Source organism: Bos javanicus, chromosome 2 (genome assembly GCF_032452875.1).
Source record: "Bos javanicus breed banteng chromosome 2, ARS-OSU_banteng_1.0, whole genome shotgun sequence".
NCBI lineage: Eukaryota > Metazoa > Chordata > Mammalia > Artiodactyla > Bovidae > Bos > Bos javanicus.
The window spans coordinates 44502694-44525176 of NC_083869.1; the positions used below are offsets into that span (position 1 = coordinate 44502694).

The 22483-nt window shown below is 39.0% G+C and overlaps 1 protein-coding gene across 21 annotated transcripts in view; it reads left to right on the forward strand.

The window, feature by feature from the left end:
• Positions 1–867: 867 nt before the first annotated feature.
• Positions 868–22483, forward strand: part of NEB (nebulin) — a 219953-nt gene continuing 198337 nt past the window's right edge. For all 21 annotated transcript variants that reach the window (XM_061438168.1, XM_061438021.1, XM_061438025.1 and 18 more), the window contains exons 1-12: positions 868–994; positions 1610–1694; positions 2242–2306; positions 5586–5627; positions 7251–7451; positions 9322–9429; positions 9991–10095; positions 10774–10878; positions 11778–11882; positions 17368–17472; positions 20715–20819; positions 21465–21572. In XM_061438168.1, the coding sequence (XP_061294152.1) occupies positions 2271–2306; positions 5586–5627; positions 7251–7451; positions 9322–9429; positions 9991–10095; positions 10774–10878; positions 11778–11882; positions 17368–17472; positions 20715–20819; positions 21465–21572 (1020 nt within the window). In that variant the 5' untranslated portion in view covers positions 868–994; positions 1610–1694; positions 2242–2270. The remainder of the gene's footprint in view (positions 995–1609; positions 1695–2241; positions 2307–5585; positions 5628–7250; positions 7452–9321; positions 9430–9990; positions 10096–10773; positions 10879–11777; positions 11883–17367; positions 17473–20714; positions 20820–21464; positions 21573–22483) is intronic.

The following is a 22483-nucleotide window of genomic DNA, read 5'->3' on the forward strand; positions in this document are numbered from 1 at the left end:
GAGAAGGCAATGGCAACCCACTCTAGTACTCTTGCCTGGAAAATCCCATGGATGGAGGAGCCTGGTAGGCTGCAGTCCATCGGGTCACTAGGAGTCAGAGACGACTGAGCGACTTCACTTTCGCTTTTCACTTTCATGCATTGGAGGAGGAAATGGCAACCCACTCCAGTGTTCTTGCCTGGAGAATTCCAGGGACAGGGGAGCCTGGTGGGCTGCTGTCTCTGGGGTCGCACAACGTCGGACACGACTGAAGCGACTTAGCAGCAGCAGCAGCAGGCTTTCTTACAAAAGGAGAAGGTAATGAGTATGATCTTGGCATTCCCCTCACTGGTTTAGTAATAGAAAAATGATGGGGCTAATCTCTCTAATTATGCCCTGTGGGTACCTTAGCCAGCATCACCACAAAGTATTTTCACCTATCACATCATTTTATCACATTTTTAAAAATTGGTTTTACCAACTTGATGTTTTCTGGATCTTATCCCTCTATTTCTTTCATATCAACACCTGTAACTTACCAGGCTCACCAGGTGAGCTGAATAAGAGCGAGTTCATTTATCTCCATGAAGATGGAAAAACTGGTGAGAAGAAAGCAGTTTATAGGAGGGTTAAAGCCCTCAAAGTCATGCTGATTTTCTTCTAAGTTCTTTTGCATGAATGTGATATTAAACACAGAGCAGTAGGAAATGAGAGATTAAATCTCAATTTGAACCCCATATGCTGGAAGTTAGGTAAAATTCCATTACATTTGAATACTTCTATGCAAGCAATTTGTTACCCTTTATCCTTTAGTGGAATTGATGAACAGGTGGTTTTCAGAAGATCACTTAGTATATTTAGCTTCTGAAATTTGAGCGACTTGGGATCTGATTGGCTGCTCCAGCCACATGATAATTCGGAGCCCATGTTCCACACCGGCTCTTGTCTGGGGTTGTCAGGAGGGGAGAGTTGGGAGAGGCTTTGCTGCTGAGGAAATTTATTTGGTAGATTGAAGGTAAGGCCAATTTATGGGTTTTTTTCTGTAATATTCTTTTAGGAGAAGTTTTACAACTTCCCTTGAGGTATTTTCCAAACTCTGGGTCTTAACTGGGGAAATGAGTGATGCGAACCTGACTAGGAAAGTCTATAACACTGTGACCCAGCTCAGGTCTTGCTTATACCTGACATGTAGTGTGTGATTAAATCCTATGCTAACCAACTTCCTGCTTGACCCAGTTGGCTATCTTGTCTAATGAATTTTTGTTTTATGTTTTTGCCTTTGTTTTTCCTTTTTTCTAAATATATTAGTATGAAAAAAGATCTATGTCCTTCGTTCCTATATTTATCTGGTTCTACCGGACTTCATTTGACTCAGAAGGAGCGGCAGTTTTGCTAGCTTAACAAAACCAGCCACAGCTGGGGTATTGGTTTACAAGCAAATATCTTTGGGCGAAGGGACAGCTGCTTCAAAACATCATCTACTTTTACCCAGAGAGAGAGAGTCCTCCTCTCTGGCGTCAAAGAAGGCCTTGGGAGATCCCTTTGCTGGTTCCTGAATTAGCAACTTGGGCCCAAGACCCACATCTCGAATGAACCTCAGTCAATGCTTTAACCATTTGCTGTTTTTCAGGTTTGATCAGAGCTACAGAAACGAAAGAGGAAAAATCCGTACAAGCCAATGGTGTTTGAGAAGAAAATAACCCCGTTGCCTTGAGGTTTCTATTTTTTCTTTTCAAGTCCGTTGACAGATTTATTTTTATGTGTTCTAATTTGAAGCATAGGCTCTATTGCATACAATATCGTGTAACAGGATAGAGACCAAAGGCAGCCCTCTTAGAATTTTGGCGCTACCAGGAAGAACTCCAGCTTTTTTCTGAAAGCCAAGTTGAACTTTCCCTAAAGTTTTTCCCTGAAATTTTGCTTGAAAGTATTTTTTTTTTTCCTCCAAGTATTTGGAAACGTAAATACTCTGTTCCTTTGACTCCAAACCCTCTCACTCTGTCACCTCAGCTTCATTTTACAACTTGAACTAGACGGATCATATAGCTAGAAGTAGCAATACGAAACACATTCCAGAGGGAATTGAGAAATTGGAAGCCTGTTTTTTTAGACCAGAATTTACATATCTCCTCTCACTTAGCCTGCAAAAATACATGAGTATATAGAACAGATTAGCCTCTAATTCTGTTTTTATAATATTATAAGGTGATTTCAGACCTGGGGGTAGATTCTAATGGATTTTCGTTTGTCTGGAATATGAAGTTTGTAGGTGCCACTACTACTCTGGGAAAATGGCAGATGACGAAGAATATGAGGAGGTGGTGGAGGTAAGATTTTTAAAACTCCTGACTCTGACAAGTGTGTTTATGTGGCGATAGTCAAAGCCATGTGGGTGAATTAATTGTTTGAAAAATACATTGTCTATTATAACTTCACAAAGAGTCATCGTTAAAGCATAAGAAAAGGAGTATTTTTACGTTCCGTTTCACTATAATTATGTGGGATTAGAACTGAAAAGAAGTATCACTGTTACCCACTTTTGCTTTTCTTTAAATTCACCAAAAAAAAAAAAAAAAAAGTATGGGGTAAAGGTGGATTTTCAACTGTCTTCTGAAACTACCTTCTTCCCCACTTCCCAGCCCCTGTAGCCAAAGGAACAGAGGAAACGAAGAGAAAGTTCTGAGAACTGAATCCTATTTCTTAATGTTTGCACAGCCACAGAGGGAAAAAGAGCTACTTACTCCTTGTTTCAGCAAGCTAATTATCTGTTTAGGGTGAAATGGATTAAGCGTTCAGAGAAATATATATATGTGAGATATATGTATATGTAAGAGTTTATACATGTGTATATGTGCACACACACAAACAGGTAAAAATCATGGGGCTCACAAGTGACAGTTGGAGCCATACTTCCCCACAAACTCCATCCTATTTACCCAAGGGAACAAGACTAGCTTTTGCATTTGAATTTTGAAAAAGAACAAAAGACCATAGTGGGCATCTTGAAAAATTCCTTCAAGGTTATTGAGATATCTGACATGATTTATAAAGTTGTTGCTTTATATTTATTTTATTTTAGTTTTTATTATATTGTGGTTTTTCTTTACCACTTCTTGCCTTTAGCATCCATGTAAATATATTGCCAATGGAATCTGTAAGTCCTTAACAATTACCAATTAACGATGATGATTTAAACATGTGAAAATATCTCTTACGTGCTCAAGATACATGGAAGCAGTTTTCAAAATCTGTGCTTTTTAGTAAGAGTGAAATTTAAGTTACCCAGAATCAAATTCCGAATGAACATGCCAAAATCTATCTTTGGAATATTATTTTATTTGACAGTTTATACTTAGATCAAGAAAATTTTATTTTATTCTAAAAATACAATTGCTTTTATTATTGAATGATATGAAGGGAAAAACAGACTGACTTTCATTCAATGTAACATTCAACCTCTCTGGTTCAAATGCCAAAAGCCAGATTCTTCAGTGTGCAATATTTTCACTTGGGCACATTTTACATACATCCCTGCTCGTCAGAATAATCACTGTCAAGCACTTACACAATTATAAATTGCCTTCTGTATGATGGTAATACCAGGAATACCTTTTAGCCTCCATCTTAAATATACCTTGTCTTCCTTAAAATAATGGTGTTAACTGATCATTGGAAATTGCCCTTAGAACTAGATTTGAAGGATTTAACCAGATGTCATAAAAATGGAGGAGGCTATTTTTAGGCATCTTTTCCTTGCCATATTGTTCCCTGTTTCTGGGACCAGCAGGTGATAAACTAATAGACTTTCTGCCAGAGAGAATTGAACCAAGGTCTCTCTGACCTCAAAAGATGCCATGAGAATGGATTGGTGGCAGATTTAAGGAAATAGGTAGGGAGGAATTCACAAAACTAGAACCAGCTATAAAGATATTTCTCCTGGGGTTCTTGGACAACTGAATAAAGTTGTACTGTCATTCTCTAGTCAAATTTAAACTTAGTACATCTTTGCCTTTTCCTTTCTTTCTATCATACTATCTATTTAGTGGCACACATCTAAAAAAAAAAAGTGAGATTTGGCTTACAAGTTAATGCCAACCATTTGGATAATGTTGCCTTTTTTTGTAAGCTTTTTTCTGACATATTTACTAATGATGAGAGCTTAGCAAAGGTAAAATTGGAAGGCTACCAAAGAGCTGCTTTTACTTGGATGCTAAGAAAATCCAAAATAGTTGTAAATCATTCACTTTAGTTGAAAACTTATTTTCAAGTCACTGCTGTTTTGTGTGGCCAGAAAAAAATGGTTCCATGTAGATCAGCATCAAATAGCATTCCCTAAAGTGTCCAAATGGTATTTCCCATGTGATGAAGACATAGCACATAAAAGAGATTCTCTGTCCTGTAAGAGCTCGTGATTTCTGTTGCTATGTGTAAGGACACAGAGACAAAATTAGATTTCAAAAAAAAAAAAAAATAGTACAGGAGCAGAGAAAGCATAAGAGTGGGAGACATTAAGCAACTTTTATGCTAATTTTATTGCAAGTGAAACAGAGCATGTGGCCTATGGACCATAATTCAATAATCTGATGAGAGATCATTTAACCAAGGGCAAAAGAAAGGAGGCCCCTGAGGGAAATTTTGCCTTCAATGTTTTTTTTTTCCCTCCATCCCAAGTATATGTTTTGGTGGTCAAGAAAAAATGAAGCATAAAATGTTACTCATTTTGTTAACTGAGAAAATGAGCCAAGTGGTTTCATTTTATCCCTTTTCTGTATGCCTTGGCCTAAACCATTCTTTCCTTCTGTTCATCCAGCAAAGCTGGGTGATGCTAAGGGCAGGATTCCACTCTCCTTACGCATCTGAAACAAAATGTCAGCCAGTTCTTATCCACATCTATTTATTGCTAGTGATGTCAGAAGTAGTACAAAAGTAGATTTGATTTCAGATCCAGCCTGCAGGCACCTCACAACTATCAGTGGCAAACTGCTGCCTAACTTCCCCACATTTTGTGATGAGGAATCTCATTGTAGCACCCCTTTCAGGACCTTCATGTTACCAGAAGGGACCTATTCGTAACTCCAGAAGAAACTCTTACTACTTAGTCATCAGGTGATATAGGGATAATTAAGATGTGTATATGGTTTCATATCTATCATTTTCATGAGAATGATATTTTAAAATTTTATTTACACTGAGGTTTCTGAGGTTTTTTTTTTTGTCAGCAGTGAGTTTTTTTTATCACAGTTTCTCTCTGCCCAATCCACACACTCAAGATATTGTTATTATATTCTCAGCAAACTCTGAGAGTACCATAAGAAAACATTTTATTTCTCAAGCAAAATAGCTTCACCAGATAAATAGCCATCCTCAGATACCTTTCTCATCACCCTGCATCTGCTTGTCCAATCTGATGGCTTTCACTGTGGCTACTCTGATGTTTCACATAGTTGAAATGGGTCCCAAAATATGAACAGCCCCCGCCATCTACTTCCTTCCCACCAATGTTGAAAACCAACTGGACTAATGAAATAAACTAAGTGGTTTAACTGAGGCAAAGCAGAGGTGATTCCTGCTTTGGTTCTAATGATACCTTTGTTCTCTATTTCTAGTATTACACAGAGGAGACAGTCTATCAAGAGGTGCCAGGGGAGGTAAGATCCAACCCACATCTGAACAGGCTGCATGCTCAATAAAGCAGAAGATTTTCTCCTTTCTCAGACTCCCAGGGCCACCAAGCTGGCAAAAGGGAGAATCTGGAGGTCATTCACCTATGTGCCCAGCAGCCAGCAGTATACGTATGAATGTTACGTGTTTTTACTATTCAATATATCCAAAATGGCTAGGGATGGTTCCATTACTTGGGTGATATTTTTTGGTGTAGCTGATGTTTATTAGAATAATGCGATTGGCTATCACCACTCTCTGCAACAAAGGTGGGGCCTTGGACTTGAGATTTGCGTGGGGACCAGCAGTTTCACTGTGTAGAGTCATAACTTCTTGGGCACCAACTCTGCTCAAAAGAAATGAAGCCTCCAAGCCTTTTTCCTTGATGATAACGATAAAATGCTACTTAGAGTTTGGCACATTAGGAATTCTGAGAAAGTCATTTCCATAAATATTCTAAGCTGGGACTTTTTCTTTTTTCAAGCTGAAATGTCTCTCATGCTTAATTTTCTGCATGGAGCTGCTGCTTTTAAGCATGACACATGGTGATATGGATGCCTAACCCTGAAACCTGCATAAAAACTAACAACTGTAGATTTTGTAAACTGGTTAGTTTCTCACCATCAACCATACATCAGTAGTAAGGGGCGGAGAGCAATCTATTAGCAATAATCTGACACAAATCAGGTTGTGTGTCATAGATGTACAATTTCCTTGTTATTTAGGTTTCTCTTTTTCCTAATTGATGCTGGAACTCTTCCTTTGGTACAGATGATATAAGCTGGGAAGGAAATTTTACTCTGAGATGCATTGAAAATTTAACTGCTTATCTACTTTTCTTACACATTTTTTAACTTTGGATTAGACCCAAACTTTGGACCTTGGTTTCTTCCACTATAAAGTCTATTGTAATAAGCAGCAGTTTCCCACCTACCACATACTGTCGTGAAGCTAACTACCCCATTATGTTGTCATCATCATTCGTGTTCACGTAGGCATTTATTAGTGTAAATGGCACTCTAGTTCACTTTAATTAACTGACTAAGCCAAGAGAATGGTAATCACATGTATTATTGATGTGATTCATTTTTTCAAATTCATCATTCTTTGTCTCATGTAACAGAATAAACACCTGAAGAACAAGCAACTTTTTCTTAGAATCATTTAAAAGTTATATTAAAATAAAGAATTCGAGCTTTGTTTGCCTTCATTTATTTTGTTCCCTGATCCCAGTTTGCTTTCACTTTACCATGCAGTTTAAGAAGATTTTTAAATGATTGAGAATATTTTTGTTTTATTTTTATCCTATCTTCAAGTGTTCCTTTAGGCAAATGGAGTTTTAAGGCAATGTTGCAAGTAGGTAAGAAGTAACCTTTTTGTTCCAGGCAATCTGACACAGTCAGCATTCAGACTTATGTAACATAATGTGCCTTCATGTGGATATGGCATGTGATTTCCTGCTTTGGCCTGTTTTAGATGTGAAGTATTAATAACACCAGGAATATCGATCTGACTTGAAGTTAGAATAACGTATATCAAGATCATAGTATTACAGTTTTTACTTTCATAACATTGTCAAATTTTCATATAACTTCATGCCAAATTTTCAGACAATAACAGGATTCTATGAAACTACGACAACAAGGACATCTGACTATGAGCAATCAGAAACCTCCAGACCGGCCCTGGCACAGCCAGTACCTGAAAAGCCGGTGGAGAGGAAGAGGGTTATTCGAAAGAAGGTGGACCCTTCAAAGTTCATGACCCCCTACATTGCACACAGTCAGAAAATGCAGAATCTCTTTAGCACAGTAAGTTTCAAAAAACTTCTACTTATGTGGTTTTACTGCTGAGAAATTACTGGTCTCAACCAACTGTGTTTTGGATGCTGGCTGGACTTTGTTTCTCAACATTGTATGAGACAAAACTTATTTTACAGAAATATAATGTCTCAAAACTCTTGAATTCTGCTTTCACGTAATTTACTTGCACCATTGCAGCCAGCATCAGGGAAAGCATCCTTATTGAAATTATCCTCGCAAAGTAAGCATAAGGCCAATTGTAAAGAATTTATTGGTGTTTAATCACAATTTGTTTGCCAGTCTAGAACAATGAAATCAGAGTTACAGATTTATAGAGTTAGATATAGATTTAGTTGAAATCAATTCACATAAACTAAATAGCATTTATTTATGCTATGTCTGAGCATGATGCCTCTCTAATAGACTAGCTAACAGTGTCTCTAGGAGGTATAGAGGGAAAAAGAATGTGATCTTTTAAAAAGATCTTAAAATGTGATCTTTTTAAAAGATCTTAAAAAACCAAGATCAGGCTAAGAAAACTTACCTGAAATTGAGGATCAGAGTGTTCTGTAATCTGAAACAGAAGTATTTTAACTGGCTGCACATTGGATTTCCCTAAGATTCTATGAGCTCTAAGACTACTGATGCCCAGGTTGTGCTAGTTTATTTGTCCAGGCAGCCTTGGGACCTGTAGAGGATTTTGAAAACTTCCCAGGTTCTAATGGGCAGCCCACACTGAGAATCACTGCTCTTGAAGATGCCTGTCTTTACATTTCCATGTCCAATTCTATAAGTTACACTGACTGGCAGCAGGTTTAAACCCTTTAAATGGAGCTAACTTGTTGATTGTCCAGGGTAGACTGAGGTCTCAGTAAGTGGCCTGATTGCACATCTTCTGGAGGCTTAAAAAAAGATGAAAAGTACTTGGGGAGCATCAGGTTATATAGGATTAATGCTTATGTCAAAAGCATCATGTTGTGGTTGGCCAATAAGTATTCATTTCTGGTCGAGTGTTAACTACTAGGGACTGTTTGGTAAATTTCTACTTCAGAGTCTTGAATCGTTCAAAATTTAGGTTTTCTAAGACCAAGATTTTTAAAAACAAAATTATCTTACCTCTTTTATCACTGCAGTATTCATCAAAGATAGAAAAATTTGTCAGTTTATTGCCATAAACACCTCATTAATTCAAACAGTAATATCCTAGAATTTCTGATAGTCTGAACAAAATGTTGGCAAAGGTTTGTAATATTTTTAAAGTGGTTAGAAATGAAATCAGTAGTATAATTTAGATTGTTGACTATTCCACTCAAGAGTCTTTTTGAAGTATTAATAATGATAAATTATGCATATTACTGTTAAAGCAAGAACTCATATATTTAGCAGAAATAATAAAATTTCATTCCTTCTCAAAATTCTTCATAATTTATACTTCCCATTAATTCAGATGGTGTCTCAGTTATCCAAATCACTGAGATTTAGCTGCAACTTCTGAACTGAATGTTTTTTCATTGTATTAGCAATCAAATCTTTTTAGACTTGTCTAAATTTCTATATTTCCTAAAATTATTGAGGTTCCAGCTTTTCATGTGTGAATTCAGACAATAAAAATATTGAAAGAACCATTTGAGGGCATTTCCAAGACAATAGTTTATAGTAAAATTTCTACTCTCAGTATTCAGCCATGCTTGGGAAGAGCAATTAATATATCTATTTTAGTTTCTGTTGAGAATCAGAGTAGGGGACAAAAACAGAGCTGTTATAACTGATAATTGTTACAACTTGAAGGATTAAAAAATAAGACAGGATGTATGTATTGTCTGTAATTTCTGCTGCTGTGTTGTCATGCTTTAGGCTAATAATCTGATGTCTTTTTTAGAATAAATACAAGGAGAACTATGAGAAAGCAAAAGGGAAGCCATACGCCATCACAACCGATACCCCAGAACTTCGCAGAATCAAGAAAGTTCAAGATCAACTCAGTGAGGTGGGCCGCATTGCTAAAATAGAGGAGAGAGTCATTTCAGAAATGTCCCTACCACTGGGAATCAGTTCAGTTCAGTTCAGTCGCTCAGTTGTGTCCGACTCTTTGTGACCCCATGAATCGCAGCACGCCAGGCCTCCCTGTCCATCACCAACTCCCGGAGGGCTTTAAATAGGTGTAGAGAGAATAAGGGGTCAAATGACTGTGAGCCAGTCTAAAAATATACAAGAAGCATTGGCCATAGATTATGTTGCTCTAAATGTGAACCTAAAGAGACTTCTAAAAGCTTGGCTTAAAGGTAGTATGAGATGGGAATTCAAACTCACTGAGACTATCCATTCTGGTGCACAGGGAGGCTGAAATTTGGGTGGGAAAACAGACAATCAGTGAATACAGGTGCTCTATGGATAGTTGGAGTTCACAGCCTTCTACCTAAAAGGCAGAAACTTGACTTTGGATGCAGACGTAGAGTGATTGGGTCAATGTTCTTTATTATAAGATATTTTAAAATATATTCATATATTCATGCCTGTCATGGGTTCTAATTGTGCATTATTTTGGCAGGTTAAGTATCGAGTGGATGGCGATGTTGCTAAAACTATTTGTCACGTCGACGAAAAAGCAAAGGACATTGAACATGCAAAGAAAGTGTCGCAGCAAGTCAGTAAGGTAACAAGGTTGTGGTATGGATGGCTGGAATCCCAGGTAGCATGTGCATTATAACTGCCTGGCCTTGGAGGAGAAAACTGAACAGGCCAGATCCTGCTCATCAGTTCCAACGCGAGCCCACAGGCATGGTGGGGTCTAACAGCCACACATGTCAGGCAGTCTGTACCAGTGACTGAAGTGGACCATCAAAGCTATGGGGGTTGAAAAGCCCAGGACCTCAGCTCCAGCTACAGAATTCAGTTCCAGTGTCTCCAGAGTCTTTTTTTTTTCTTTTTAAGAAGTTGGGAGGTGAATTTTTAATGAGAAATCTCCAAACTTCAAATGTAAGCAACTAATTTAAAATATTTAAAAAATACCATCTAAGTCAAACACATCTACCATCCAAGTTCAGCCAATGACTGACAGGTTTCAACCTTTGAAAAGAATCTATAGAGAATCAGAATCATGATTCAATTGACCAAATTAGACTTTTCAAGTGAAAGCTTACTAATGCAGGGAAAGTATCATGGGATGTCGACCTGGTCAACATTTCCATAATTGATGCTGGTGTCACTTCAGCACACTTCAGCCTTCACATGAGGACAACCTGAGTGTGGGTGACTCTTCTCCTTTGTGCCCTAAACCCTCATGCCTTTGGGGGAGACATCAAGCCACAGGTTCTCTGCTCTTTCTGTGCAGGTTTTATACAAGCAGAACTGGGAAGACACCAAGGATAAGTACCTGCTTCCTCCTGATGCCCCTGAACTTGTCCAGGCCATCAAGAACACAGCTATGTTCAGTAAGGTAGGGGCCTCTGCTCAGTTGCTACTTGTCTTCTTGTGTTCTCCCACCGCATCACACAGAGGGGTACCTGCAAACTCTGCCTAATCTAAAATATGGTCCCCCAGCCATTTTGTGAGTAGCCTTGAGGCATGTGGGGCTGCAGGGATCAGGCTGGCTAAGAGGAAGTGAGAGAAATGTTCCTGGGCCTAATGGAGGAGAGGGTCTGAACAACTGGGGAAGAGTGCATGGGGAAAACAAAGATGTGCCTGAGGGGAGAGGGGGCTTCCCTGGCAGTCCTGTGGTTAAGACTTCGCCTTCCAATGCAGCAGGTGAGGGTTCGATCCCTGATTGGGGAGTTAAGATCCCATGTGTCTCATGGCCAAAAAACCAAAAACATAAAACAGAAGCAATATTGTAACAAATTCAATAGAGACTTAAAAAAAATTTTCCACATTCAAAAAAAAAAAAAAAAGATGCACCTGAAAACCAGTTCTGAGACCCACAAAGACCCACAAAGTATACAGCCCGCACTATACGTTGGACATGCCTGGCTGTCACTCTTATTAAAGGTTTAATTTTCTCACTTGTATTAAAGGTTTATTAAAGGTTTAAACACAAAAATTATGCTAAGTGCTTCCTGGCTCCTTACACTTTCCTTAGTACTAGTTGCAGAAGGCAGGTAAAGTCAAAGATGAAACACAATGAGACACATCTGCTCTGCAGTAAATAAGATGCATCAGAACAAGCCAGGTAAGCTATTGATAAACATGACTTAGATGGAATGGGATCTGTGGATTCCACTTACCTTTGCTCTCCCTTTGCCCCGGGTTCTATATGCCACTGATGGATGAATTCAGAAGTATATATGTCAAGTCAGTGTGTTCTCACATTCTCGTAACTTTCACTCTTCTCTGATTTAGAAACTATACACTGAAGACTGGGAAGCTGACAAAACTATGTTTTATCCGTATAACGATAGCCCGGAGCTGAGGAGGGTCGCGCAAGCCCAGAAAGCTCTCAGTGACGTAAGTGCAGTGCAGTGCTCACATTTGAGAGTGTGCAATCAGGACACCTTGAATTAGGACACACTTCTTCTAGCCCAAAGTTCATTGCAACTCTTCGTTTAAAAAGACTAAATGCTATTGGAACTTCCTTGGCAGTCCAGTGGTTAAGACTTTGTCTTCCAATGCAAGGAGTACAGGTTCAGTCTCTGGTCAGGGAGCTAAGATCCTGCATGCCTCATGGCCAACAAAAAAAAAAAACCCAAAACATAAAACAGAATCAATATTGTAATGAATTCCAAAAAGACTTTTAAAAAATAGTCCACATCAAAAAAAATCTTTAAAAGAAAGGATTAAATGCTACTATTGCAGAGGAATATATTTCAAATTATAATTCATGAAGCCTAATTTAAACTAGATTTTATAATTTATATTAGATATTATTTAGTCTCATGCTCTCCTCTTACTGGTGAGGAAGCTGAGTCTAAGGTCACATTAGTAGTCTGTGGCAGAGCTCAGATCAAAAGCCTTGTCTTGTGATCCCAAGACCAAAGTTCTTTCCACTAGAACATGTGTCCTTCCATCACCTTGGCTGGAGTTAAGTTTCTCTGTGACAATAGAGTGGCATTTAAAAAAAACTTTTGGGGATTATAGCCACTTTGGAAAGTATTGAGTGAACAATGTTATGAAGGATTTTGATTTGCTGTCTTAATTGTAAGTCTGAACTGTGGTAGTCCCCTTCTTCTGCACGGGGATCTGACTACATACTTGTCCAAACATCTTAGTGTGGTTATTTCACAAACAGCGCCTCCCATAGAGCATATGTAGGGGATATTTTAGAGTTAGTTAAAAAAAAAAAAAAAATCAGCAGCACTACTGGCCAGAATTTTAGTATCCTAGACCTTGAAAACTTTATTAGAGGAACTTAAAAAGGAGTAATAGAATCCTTAGTGTTGAAAGCAGCAGCAGAGACCCCAACCTCAGCCTTGTTTTGGCTAGCCCTTGTTTTGAGGTACTTTATTTCTTGATCCCTTGATCTGCTAGAGGCCATATTGAAAATAAGACTGCTCTAGTCTTCAGGGAAACTGTATTATAGAATGAGACTTTTATTCTCTTATATTCAATAGACCCTGAAGCTCTTACATTCAATATGGACTTAAGTCACTTGGCATTTTGAGACTCATCAGGATTTACTTCCAGAGCATCTTAGGATCCCATCTTGTCCTGATTATACCCATCTTGTCCAGTTACACATATGAATATGAGTTATACATACTCATTTGAAGGTATCTCCAACTTTTGAGGTCTATTTTTTTAGTTCCTATCACTTGATATCAACTAAGTTTAATAGGCATATTTCTATCCTAGTTTTCATATAACTGATGGAAATATAACAGATATCCTATCCTTCTATAGGGTAAGCTAGAAAATAAGCATAACAAAATTTTAAAGCCATTAGTAAAAATCAGTTTTAATGTGTGGGGACCTTCTGCTTCTCTTAAGATGAGCTTTTTGGCTTTGTATCTCATAAATAAACAATGTTGTTGTGTGGCCTTTATCAAATGATCAATAATTTTTTAATTAGAAGACCATTATGCATGCATACCTGCCAGGATGAAAAAGTACCACAAGAAATTTTCATCCTTTCTCCTGAGAATTTAAAATCAGGCTGGTAAGATGAAAGTAATATATACTAACAACAAGAGAAAAATTTTTTAAAAACCCACAAGCTCTACAGTGTGGTATTTGCTAAGACAGGAATATGTGACTAATGAGAGAAAGCTGTGTGGAAGTGGAGATCCAGAGGGAATAAGTAGTGATGAACATTAAAGGCATTTTGTGGAGAGAGAGTGCTGGACAAAGGGACATACATGATGTGAGTCTGGAGTTTTAGGGGACAAAGAGATTGAATGCTTCTTGTGATAAACCATAATGGAAAAGAATGTATATATGTGCATAACTGGGTAACTTTGCTATACAGCAGAATTTGGCACAACATTGTAAATCAACTATACTTTGATTAAAATAATTTAAAAAAAGAAAAATGAATGCTCTGGGTGCTGAGTTAGGCAGGCACTTGTAAGAAACAGGTAGCAGGACCTTGAAAATCAGACAAAATAACTTTGATATGATGTCTCTCATTGCCTACCATATCATAAGATTTTGGTGAGAAAAATAACATGATAAAAGTAGAATCTGAAGAAATTTTGATGGACCATATGGTAGATTGAGACTAGAAAACATCATGATTTATAGAATACTATTTTAGTAATATAGACAAATCGGGATGATGGAGACAAAGGAGAGGAAGAAAGGAATCTGATGTTAATAAATGTTTTAAAGTGTTAATGACATTTAGATATTGGAGACAAAGGTGAGAAAGGAAATATCCATGAGTTTGTGACAAAGTCCTGGTAGTCTAGGCGAACAGGGGTACAGGTGGTAACAATACTTTAGTGAAAAAAGAAATAAAGTCGATATAATGGAAGAAACATTCAGGTCAAGGCATTTGCACAGGTGTGAGATCAGTACAAGAGATTAATATTTGAGAGTCAAATAATTTTTAAAATGTGACAACTTCAGACATGAGAATATATGAAGGAGGCAAACAGCGGATGGCCAAGGGCAGAGTTCTGGAGGATACCTACTCTTAGGACACCTGGGTAGGGGCCAGGAGAAGACAGAACCAATGACCAGAGAAGTTGAAGGGGAACCTGGAAATACTATGTCATGTAAACCTAGGGAGAGGTTTCCAAGAAGGCATTTAATCACCAGATGTCTCCTCTTACCCATAAAAAGGAGAGATGAAGGGTCACCTCCATGTCACTCTAGTGCTATGGACTTTGAACAATCAGAGTTGACTGCATTTTTTTTTAATATACCTCAATAGAGGACATAATAAAGAGGGACATATAATAATGAAGTAGAGTCTTCTTTTTCTTGCCTCAGAAAGACTTGGCAGTTGACTTATGGCTTTTATTTTTGTGCTAGACCAAGTATTAGGTTACCAGCATGCCTATTAATACTGCTGTCAGCACCACGGACATCTACAATTATTAGGCACAGAGCCCCAAGCAAGCTGTTGTCCACCGAACATGCCATTGGCTAAGCTTGTGGATTTTGAGCTAAGGGTTTGGTTTCAGAGATTCCCTCTCCTTTTGTCCCTCCTAACCCAACTAAGTAGCGACAAAATACTTTGCAAAAACCAAGAGTCTTTAAGTTGATCCAGAGTACTGAATTCTAACTAGACAGAATTCTGAGCAAAGGTTCTTGAGAAACTAGGACTTCTAGATCTGAATTCTCAGAAAACTCTTGACAGGCTGTCATACTTAATAAGCATTCCTCCTAGTAGAATGTTGCTTCCTCCTTAAGGGCTTAGCCAGTCACAGAAAATACAGGTTGCCCTATGCCTAAAGTAAGTCTTCCCTTATTTAAAAGAAAGTAAGCCATGGAATTATTAATAATACAAAAACACTTTAAAATCTGTCTTTTGTGCCCCAATTGATTTAATTTGTGAAAGCATTTCTAATAGGCATTAAGTAGATATTATTAGAATAAGATATAGTTAGATTATGGCTCAATGGGTAAAGAATTCACCTGCTATGCAGGAGACACGGGTTTCATCCCTGGGCCATGAAGGACCCCTGGAGAAGGAAAGGGCAACCCACTCCAGTATTCTTGCCTAAAAAAATCCCATGGACAGAGGAGCCTGGCAGGCTACAGCCCATGGGGTCTCAAAGAGTTGGACACAACTTAGTGACTAAGCACACACAGACTTGGTTAAAGTATGAAGATGATTGTGACTTTGGAAATAAACGACCTCTTTATAAAAAAAAGATACAGCCACATGGAAGGAGAAATCACTTACAGAAGTCTCACGGCTGAGTAGTAGAAGAATTGGGAGGAAAATTCTCCTTTTCCAACCTCCCCCGATGGCCTCAGTGTGTAAAACACACACTCAGAAGTCAATTATTGAACCCTTGCTCCAGTCAGGTACTCGGCAGGGAACGGGGTTCCCAAATGAGAGGGGTGTTTTCTGCCATGCCAGAGCTCACTGGCATGAGCTCACAGACATGTAAACCAGGTACAGTGTCATCTGATTTGTCATCTGATTTTTTTTTTTTTTAAAGGAGGTAAGGGTAGTGGAGTGAGATTCCAGGAGAAGGTCATCAAGACAAAGACTCAAGAGGGGAAATTGTACCTGTCTTGGGATGTGGAGAATGAGTAGCAGTTGGCAGGCAGATGGGGAGAGGGTGGAGTTGGGGCTTCCAGGGAAAGGGAACAGCGTGTCTGAGGTTCAGTGAAAGGACTTCATGTGTCTGGGGATCAGTGAATAGTTCTTATTGTTGGAAGTAGGGGTCAAGACTGGTGGAAGAAAAAGAGGAGTCAGTAGTGAAGGGAGAAAAAAAAAAAGAGCAGGAGCCAAAGGGATGCATAATGAATAGACATGGTAAGAGAGCTGTTGAAGCTGTAACCAAAAAAAAGGGTAACTGAGAGAGGGAAAATTCAGGGCTATCAAAGGGAGCAGTACCCTGAGTGCAGGACTTGAGCTCTGCCAGGGGTGTTCCCTCCAAACCATGCAGCCGGTGAAGGAAGCAGGGATAGGAAAGACAGAAGTGTACAGCCTGTCTTTATGAAACAGGAAGCTGAGAGGAGTATGGAGTTGGTTGGAAGCTGTTGGGGTTTTAGATGAGCCACTGGGAGCAGCAACTGACGAGAGGCACAAAATGGGATGTTCAAGCTTCAGTAAAGGCAAAGTGGCAATTGGGTGCCGTAAACGTACAGTACTCAGCACGGAGCGCCAAGCAAGTTGCTGTTCACAGGACGCACCATGGAGCAGACACAGAAGTTTCAAGCTAATGGTTTGGGTTCAAGAGGCTGTCTCTCCCACCTCTGCACCTTCTTCTGGTGTCCTTTTTAACCCTGCTTATCTGATGGATGGCATGGCAACCCACTCTAGTATTCTTGCCTGGAGAATCCCCATGGACAGAGGAGCCTGGCGGGCTGTGGTCCATGGGGTCGCAAAGAGTCGGACATGATTGAGCAACTAAGCAGCAGCTTCATGGTGTTATCCTGATGGAATCCATAGAGTTGTGTGATTTTCCTCAGCAGCACTCAGTATCCTGGATATTAAGGACAGCTGAGGTGTGTGGTTGACTTGATCCAGAGCGTGGAGAGTTTGTGAGCAGGTGTGATGTAAAGACAAGAGAATGCTGTTGTCAACAAGGAGTTGAGGATGCTGGTTAAGAGAGTATTAGTTGTAAATCATGGTGTGGAAACGAATGGAAGGGGATGGAACTAAGGCCAATAGTCTTAGAGAAGGAAGATGCAAAGAAATTGAAATCACCAGTAAAGCTGAGAGTAAGGGCCTCTAACATCCAAAAGGATAAATTATGGTGCACTCAAATGTAAGACTTCAAATAAAGGGGAAAACAGTATTTTTTTTTAATGCCAGTAAATGGAATGTGGGAAATAGATTCATGAGCATTCCTGTCTTTTATTTTGTCAGATTGCCTACAAAAAAGGTCTTGCTGAACAGCAAACTCAATTCACATCTCTGCCAGATCCTCCAGATATAGAATTTGCCAAGAAAGTAACCAATCAAGTGAGCAAGGTAAGTAAATAGGGCTGAGACACTGTCTCCCTTGAAAACTGCTACTGAATAATCCAACCATCAGAGAAAGTAATTAAGATAAACCTAAAAACGCAACACAAACACTAGGAGTATTTTGCCTATGTCCCTGAAAACTCTACAACACATCCATTAACACCATGGAACCATGTTAATAAATGCTTGGTCAGCTGGATGACTCAGTGATTGATAGATGGGAAAGTGTGTTTTGAGAACAGAATCCACATCCTGATGTCCTTTGACATTCTGACTTATGAGAAGAATACTAACAGTAACCAAGTAACCACAGATTTCCACAAAGACTCTTGATTGTTTTAATTCAGCGCAGACCCTGTAGAGTTTTATGCTCAGAATCAGACTTGGAGAAAATAACAATGTACAAGTGGTCTCTCAGAGGCAGCTTGGTTAGACAGCCCTGAGCAGTGCACCTCATAATTTCCTAGGCCTGGCAGACAGCTTAGTCTGTCTATATTTAGTCTGGTAAACTAGCTCTGAGGAATGCAGCCCTGACAGGGAATGCAGAGAGACAGATGTTCAACTGATGAATAGATCCATGCTAAATTCCTATTTTAATTTGGACCAAATCAGGCCACTTTCTCTTGGGATACTACTGCTTTTAAATACTTTCCTTTGCCCTTTGTGGAGTTGACTGTTAGTTTGTTCTGCTTGAGTTTTGGTTGGACCTCAAGATTTCTGTCTTGTTTAAGTATTTTGGGGGAAGGTACGTCTTTAGTAAAGGAGAAGGAAGAAAACTATGGATGATGAAGTCTATTCAGCAATATTTTTTAGTGTCTGATATTGTAGATTACCTACTGGTGTGAACAAGGACTATTTGGGATAAAAGATCTAGTAAGTACAGTAAATTTTCACTGATAGGAATACCATGAGCCCGAAATTTTGCCCAGGCAGGGCTAAGCAGAAATTAACTTTAGAGCGAACTATTGACAAAGAGTTGGCCTCTTGAAAGTGTTGATATTGTAAATGAGATTGGAGAGAAGGACAACTTAATTCTTTTTTGGAAGAAAAATAAAAAATTGCTTTCAAGTATTCATTTAGAAAGAAAAATCTATTTTACATTTTTATTAAAGGCATATTTTAAAAGAAATCTTACTAATGCAGGATTCTTCTACCTCATTTGAGTATACAGAGTGAGTACTTAAAAATTATTTTTAAAAATCTATTTTGGACTCCTCTATAACCAATCTCTCTGCTAATGTAGGCTTGCCGGTTAGTCTAGACTGCACTCTTAACAGAGCAGCTACCAGTCACATGTGCCTATTGAGGAAATGTGACAAAAGGAATGTAAAATAGTTCACTAATTATTTTATATTGATTATTGTGAACTGATACTATTGGGCATCTATTGTATAAAGTAAAATAACATATTTTTATTAAACTTTTTATTTTGTATTGGAGTATGGCCAATTAACAATGTTATGACAATTTCAGGTGGACAGCAAAGGGACTCAACCATACATATACATGTTTCCATTCTTCCCCAAACTTTCCTCCCTTCAGGCTGCCACATAACATTAAGCAGAGTTCCATGTGCTATAAAGTAGACCCTTGCTGGTCATTAAAATTAATTTCCAACCTGTTCCTTTTTTATACTTTGAAGTATGGCTACTAGAAAATTTACCATGATGGCTTGCAATATATGCCTATTGGATTGCAACATTTGATTGGATGCAGAGACATTATTGAGTACTTTGAAAGCATTGCTAGGGCTGGGTTGCTTTGTGGAATAACAGTATTAGCCAAGGGAAGGAGGGCTATGGATGAAGGTCATCAGATTATCCACCATGGTGATAATTATTCACCCCAGTCTTACCAGGTCTTATAGCCTCCAGTTCATATGTTAACATAATGAACACATATCTGGAATTGTTATATTGCTGTTCCATTCTGTTTACCAGCCTTCCGTATCATAACTTTCAGAATCCATTCTCTCACCTATGTCTTTGCCCAGAGTCATCAAGTCATGCCAGCACCTCCTCCTGGCTCAGTGCCTTCTGTAGAGATGTGTAGGCAGGCAGGGCTGTTTGTGTCTACCATGCACACTACGACTCCTGCAGGTGGAGTTCTGTGAGCAACACTGAGCTTCTTGAAGTCCTTGAGCTTCTCTGCTTCCTTCTAGACTCACAATAAGAAAGATACAAGATTTCAGGTTGGAATTTCCAGCTGATGCTAGGTCTGCAATTGAAAGGAGAAACTAGGATCTAGAAAGTTAACCTTTGAGAAGAAAGGATATAGGGCATTAGAGAGAGGGCTAGATTTCCTTAAACTTAAATTCACTGGCTCTGCATCTTTCTCACCCTTGGTACTTGTTCTTTAAAGGCATACCAGAAAACCACTTTCTTTTTTTTTTTTTTTTGAAGAGTATGGCGGGAGTATGCAAACACCTGAGACCCACTGGTTATGTCTGTTGACACATTCTATCAGCCAAGGTGGGGAAATTGCTCTAACCCATCTCTGACTCATGTCCCAAACTTGGGGTTGGCTGGATTAATTCCATTTCAAGAACATTCAAGCCAAAGTAGTCAAAAAATCATGGACTAGGTTCAATTTAGTGTAGTCAAACAAACATTTGTGAGGTAACTTCTGCATGCTGCATTTTGTGTTAGATTTTGAGGATACAAAAATGAAGAACATATAATTCCTCTCACCAAGGAGCCTCACAGTATAGGATTCAGGTAGTGTGGTGTTCGGGAGTTAATATGGGATAGCAGTTTAATTTTTTTATTGCTTGCCAGTTCTCATTAAAATTTCGTAAGTCTTATTCATTGGCCTACAAGCCAAATTTTGTTGTAGTTTTGCTGTCTGGATAACTAGGAGTTTCAGTAAAGCTCAGAAATTAATGGCTAAGTTCATCGGGCATGAAAATCTGGGGTTGAGTGATTTTATTATATCAATAATCATGAATTACAGAAGGAAGATGCTTCTGACTCTCTCTTCCCTCAAACACCAGGGACCATCTGTGAGTTCTCTGTGAACTAAGTCCTTAAACTCAGCAAAGGGGAGACTGATACCTCTATCCCCTGCATCCAACTTTTTCTGTGGGATAAGCAACACTATACCAGAAGATTTGAAGACATCTATTAAGTACCCAGGAAGGGCCTGGTCAAGATATTTTTTAAAGCTGACCACTACCACCTAATTGGCTGCCTTATTTGTCAATTTCCAGATTTTGCTTGTCTTATTTTCTTTATTTTTTTCCATCCTAGCAAAAATACAAGGAAGACTATGAAAATAAAGTCAAAGGCAAATGGAGTGAGACACCTTGCTTTGAAATTGCAACCGCCAGAATGAACTCTAATAACATCAGCACAGTAAGTAGGAAGGGATGTCCATCCAAGCTGGATGTCCTTGGGTTGAGAGGTTGATTCTTTCCTGTATGACGTCTAGCCACTTGCTGCTCCTGAAATGGTACCAGAACATTTCAATCCAGACAACTCTTGCTGGGGGCAAGACCTGTGTAGGGTCCCTATTTAGAAAGAAATTCCACCATCTTTCCTTCCTTTTGCAAAGCATTGTTTTGATTGGATTCCATTACTCTTGCCTCATTTTTCATTGGAACAATATGGTTTCATGGTGAGTACAGATGAAAGAGGCCCTTTTTGTTCTGTGTCTGGGCACTCGAGCGGTACATTTATGAAACTGATTAATCTCTTCCCAGATCCCCTCCCTGGAAAACATAAAAAACCTCTTTTTCTTTTTTCTTAAGTTCTCTGCCTCTGGCCTTTGAGAGCTCCTTCTTTGAGGTTGTCTTCCAACCTGTTATAACTGCTCGAAGTTTCTGTTAAGCTGCTAATGGCTTTTGTGATAGCACCATATTCTATAACTGTAATCTGACCCACAGAAGCTAAGAGGAGCATGGCTTTGGGTGATGTCTCCAAGTGGCCTCTGTCCTCCCATATAAGACTTTTGCCTAATTGTTCCCACAGCAGTTCTCCAGCATATTTCATGTCTTACAGAAAAAATACCAGGAAGACTTTGAGCATATGAAAGACCAGATCTACTTCATGCAGACGGAAACCCCAGAGTACAAAGTGAATAAACAAGCTGGGGTGGCAGCTAGCAAGGTATGGGGACATTTTCTCATTGATCTTGATATAGTCTCAGTGTGGGGGAATTTCTTACAACTCTTGCTTTTGTATATAATGGGGGGAAAAGTTTCTTATGGGAACAATAAGAAAATATTTGGGGATTACAATAGGGCTACCAATTTTTTTTTAAAAAATTGCCGTGTAGGAGAATTCACAATACTAAGCTACCATCTTCAGCATTTCATAGACTAAAGGACCTTTTGATACCCAGAAGTAGAAAGGACAAAAGAACTTCTCAAGAAAAGGTAACTGGCAGCGTTCTTTGAATACAGACACTCACTCTCACACTTCCAACTACCGTTGTTTTTCTATTTTCTTATTAACTAGTGAAAATCTGGTCACAGACAAGACGCATGAACCCATGGATTTGCTCATATAGTCTATAGAGTGACTCTGGTAACTAGTCTACTCCTAGGCATTCTAAAGGGGGCTTCCCTGGTGGCTCACAGGTAAAGAATCTGCCTGCAATGAAGGAGATACGGGTTTGATCCCTGGGTTGAGAAGAGCCCCTGGGTTGGGAATATCCCCTGGAGGAGGAAATGGCAACCCACTCCAGTATTCTTTCCTGGGAAATCCATGGACAGAGGAGGCTGGTGGGCTACAGGGCGCCCCATAGGGTTGCAAAGTGTCGGACACAACTTAGCAACCAAACTGTAACAGGTGTTCTAAAGCACTAGAAAGAGCAATAACTTCAAAGCCAATCAGATTTGATTATAAGCCTGGCGTTGGCTCTGCAGGAGGAGTGAAAGTAGGAAGATCATGTCACTTAGGAGACTATTTCAGGATCCAGGTGCAAGACAGTGATGTTTTGGACCAGGAGAGTAGCCTGGAAAGTGATGAGAAGTATTTCAAAATTAGAGCTGACTTGATTTGCTGAGGAGTTGAAT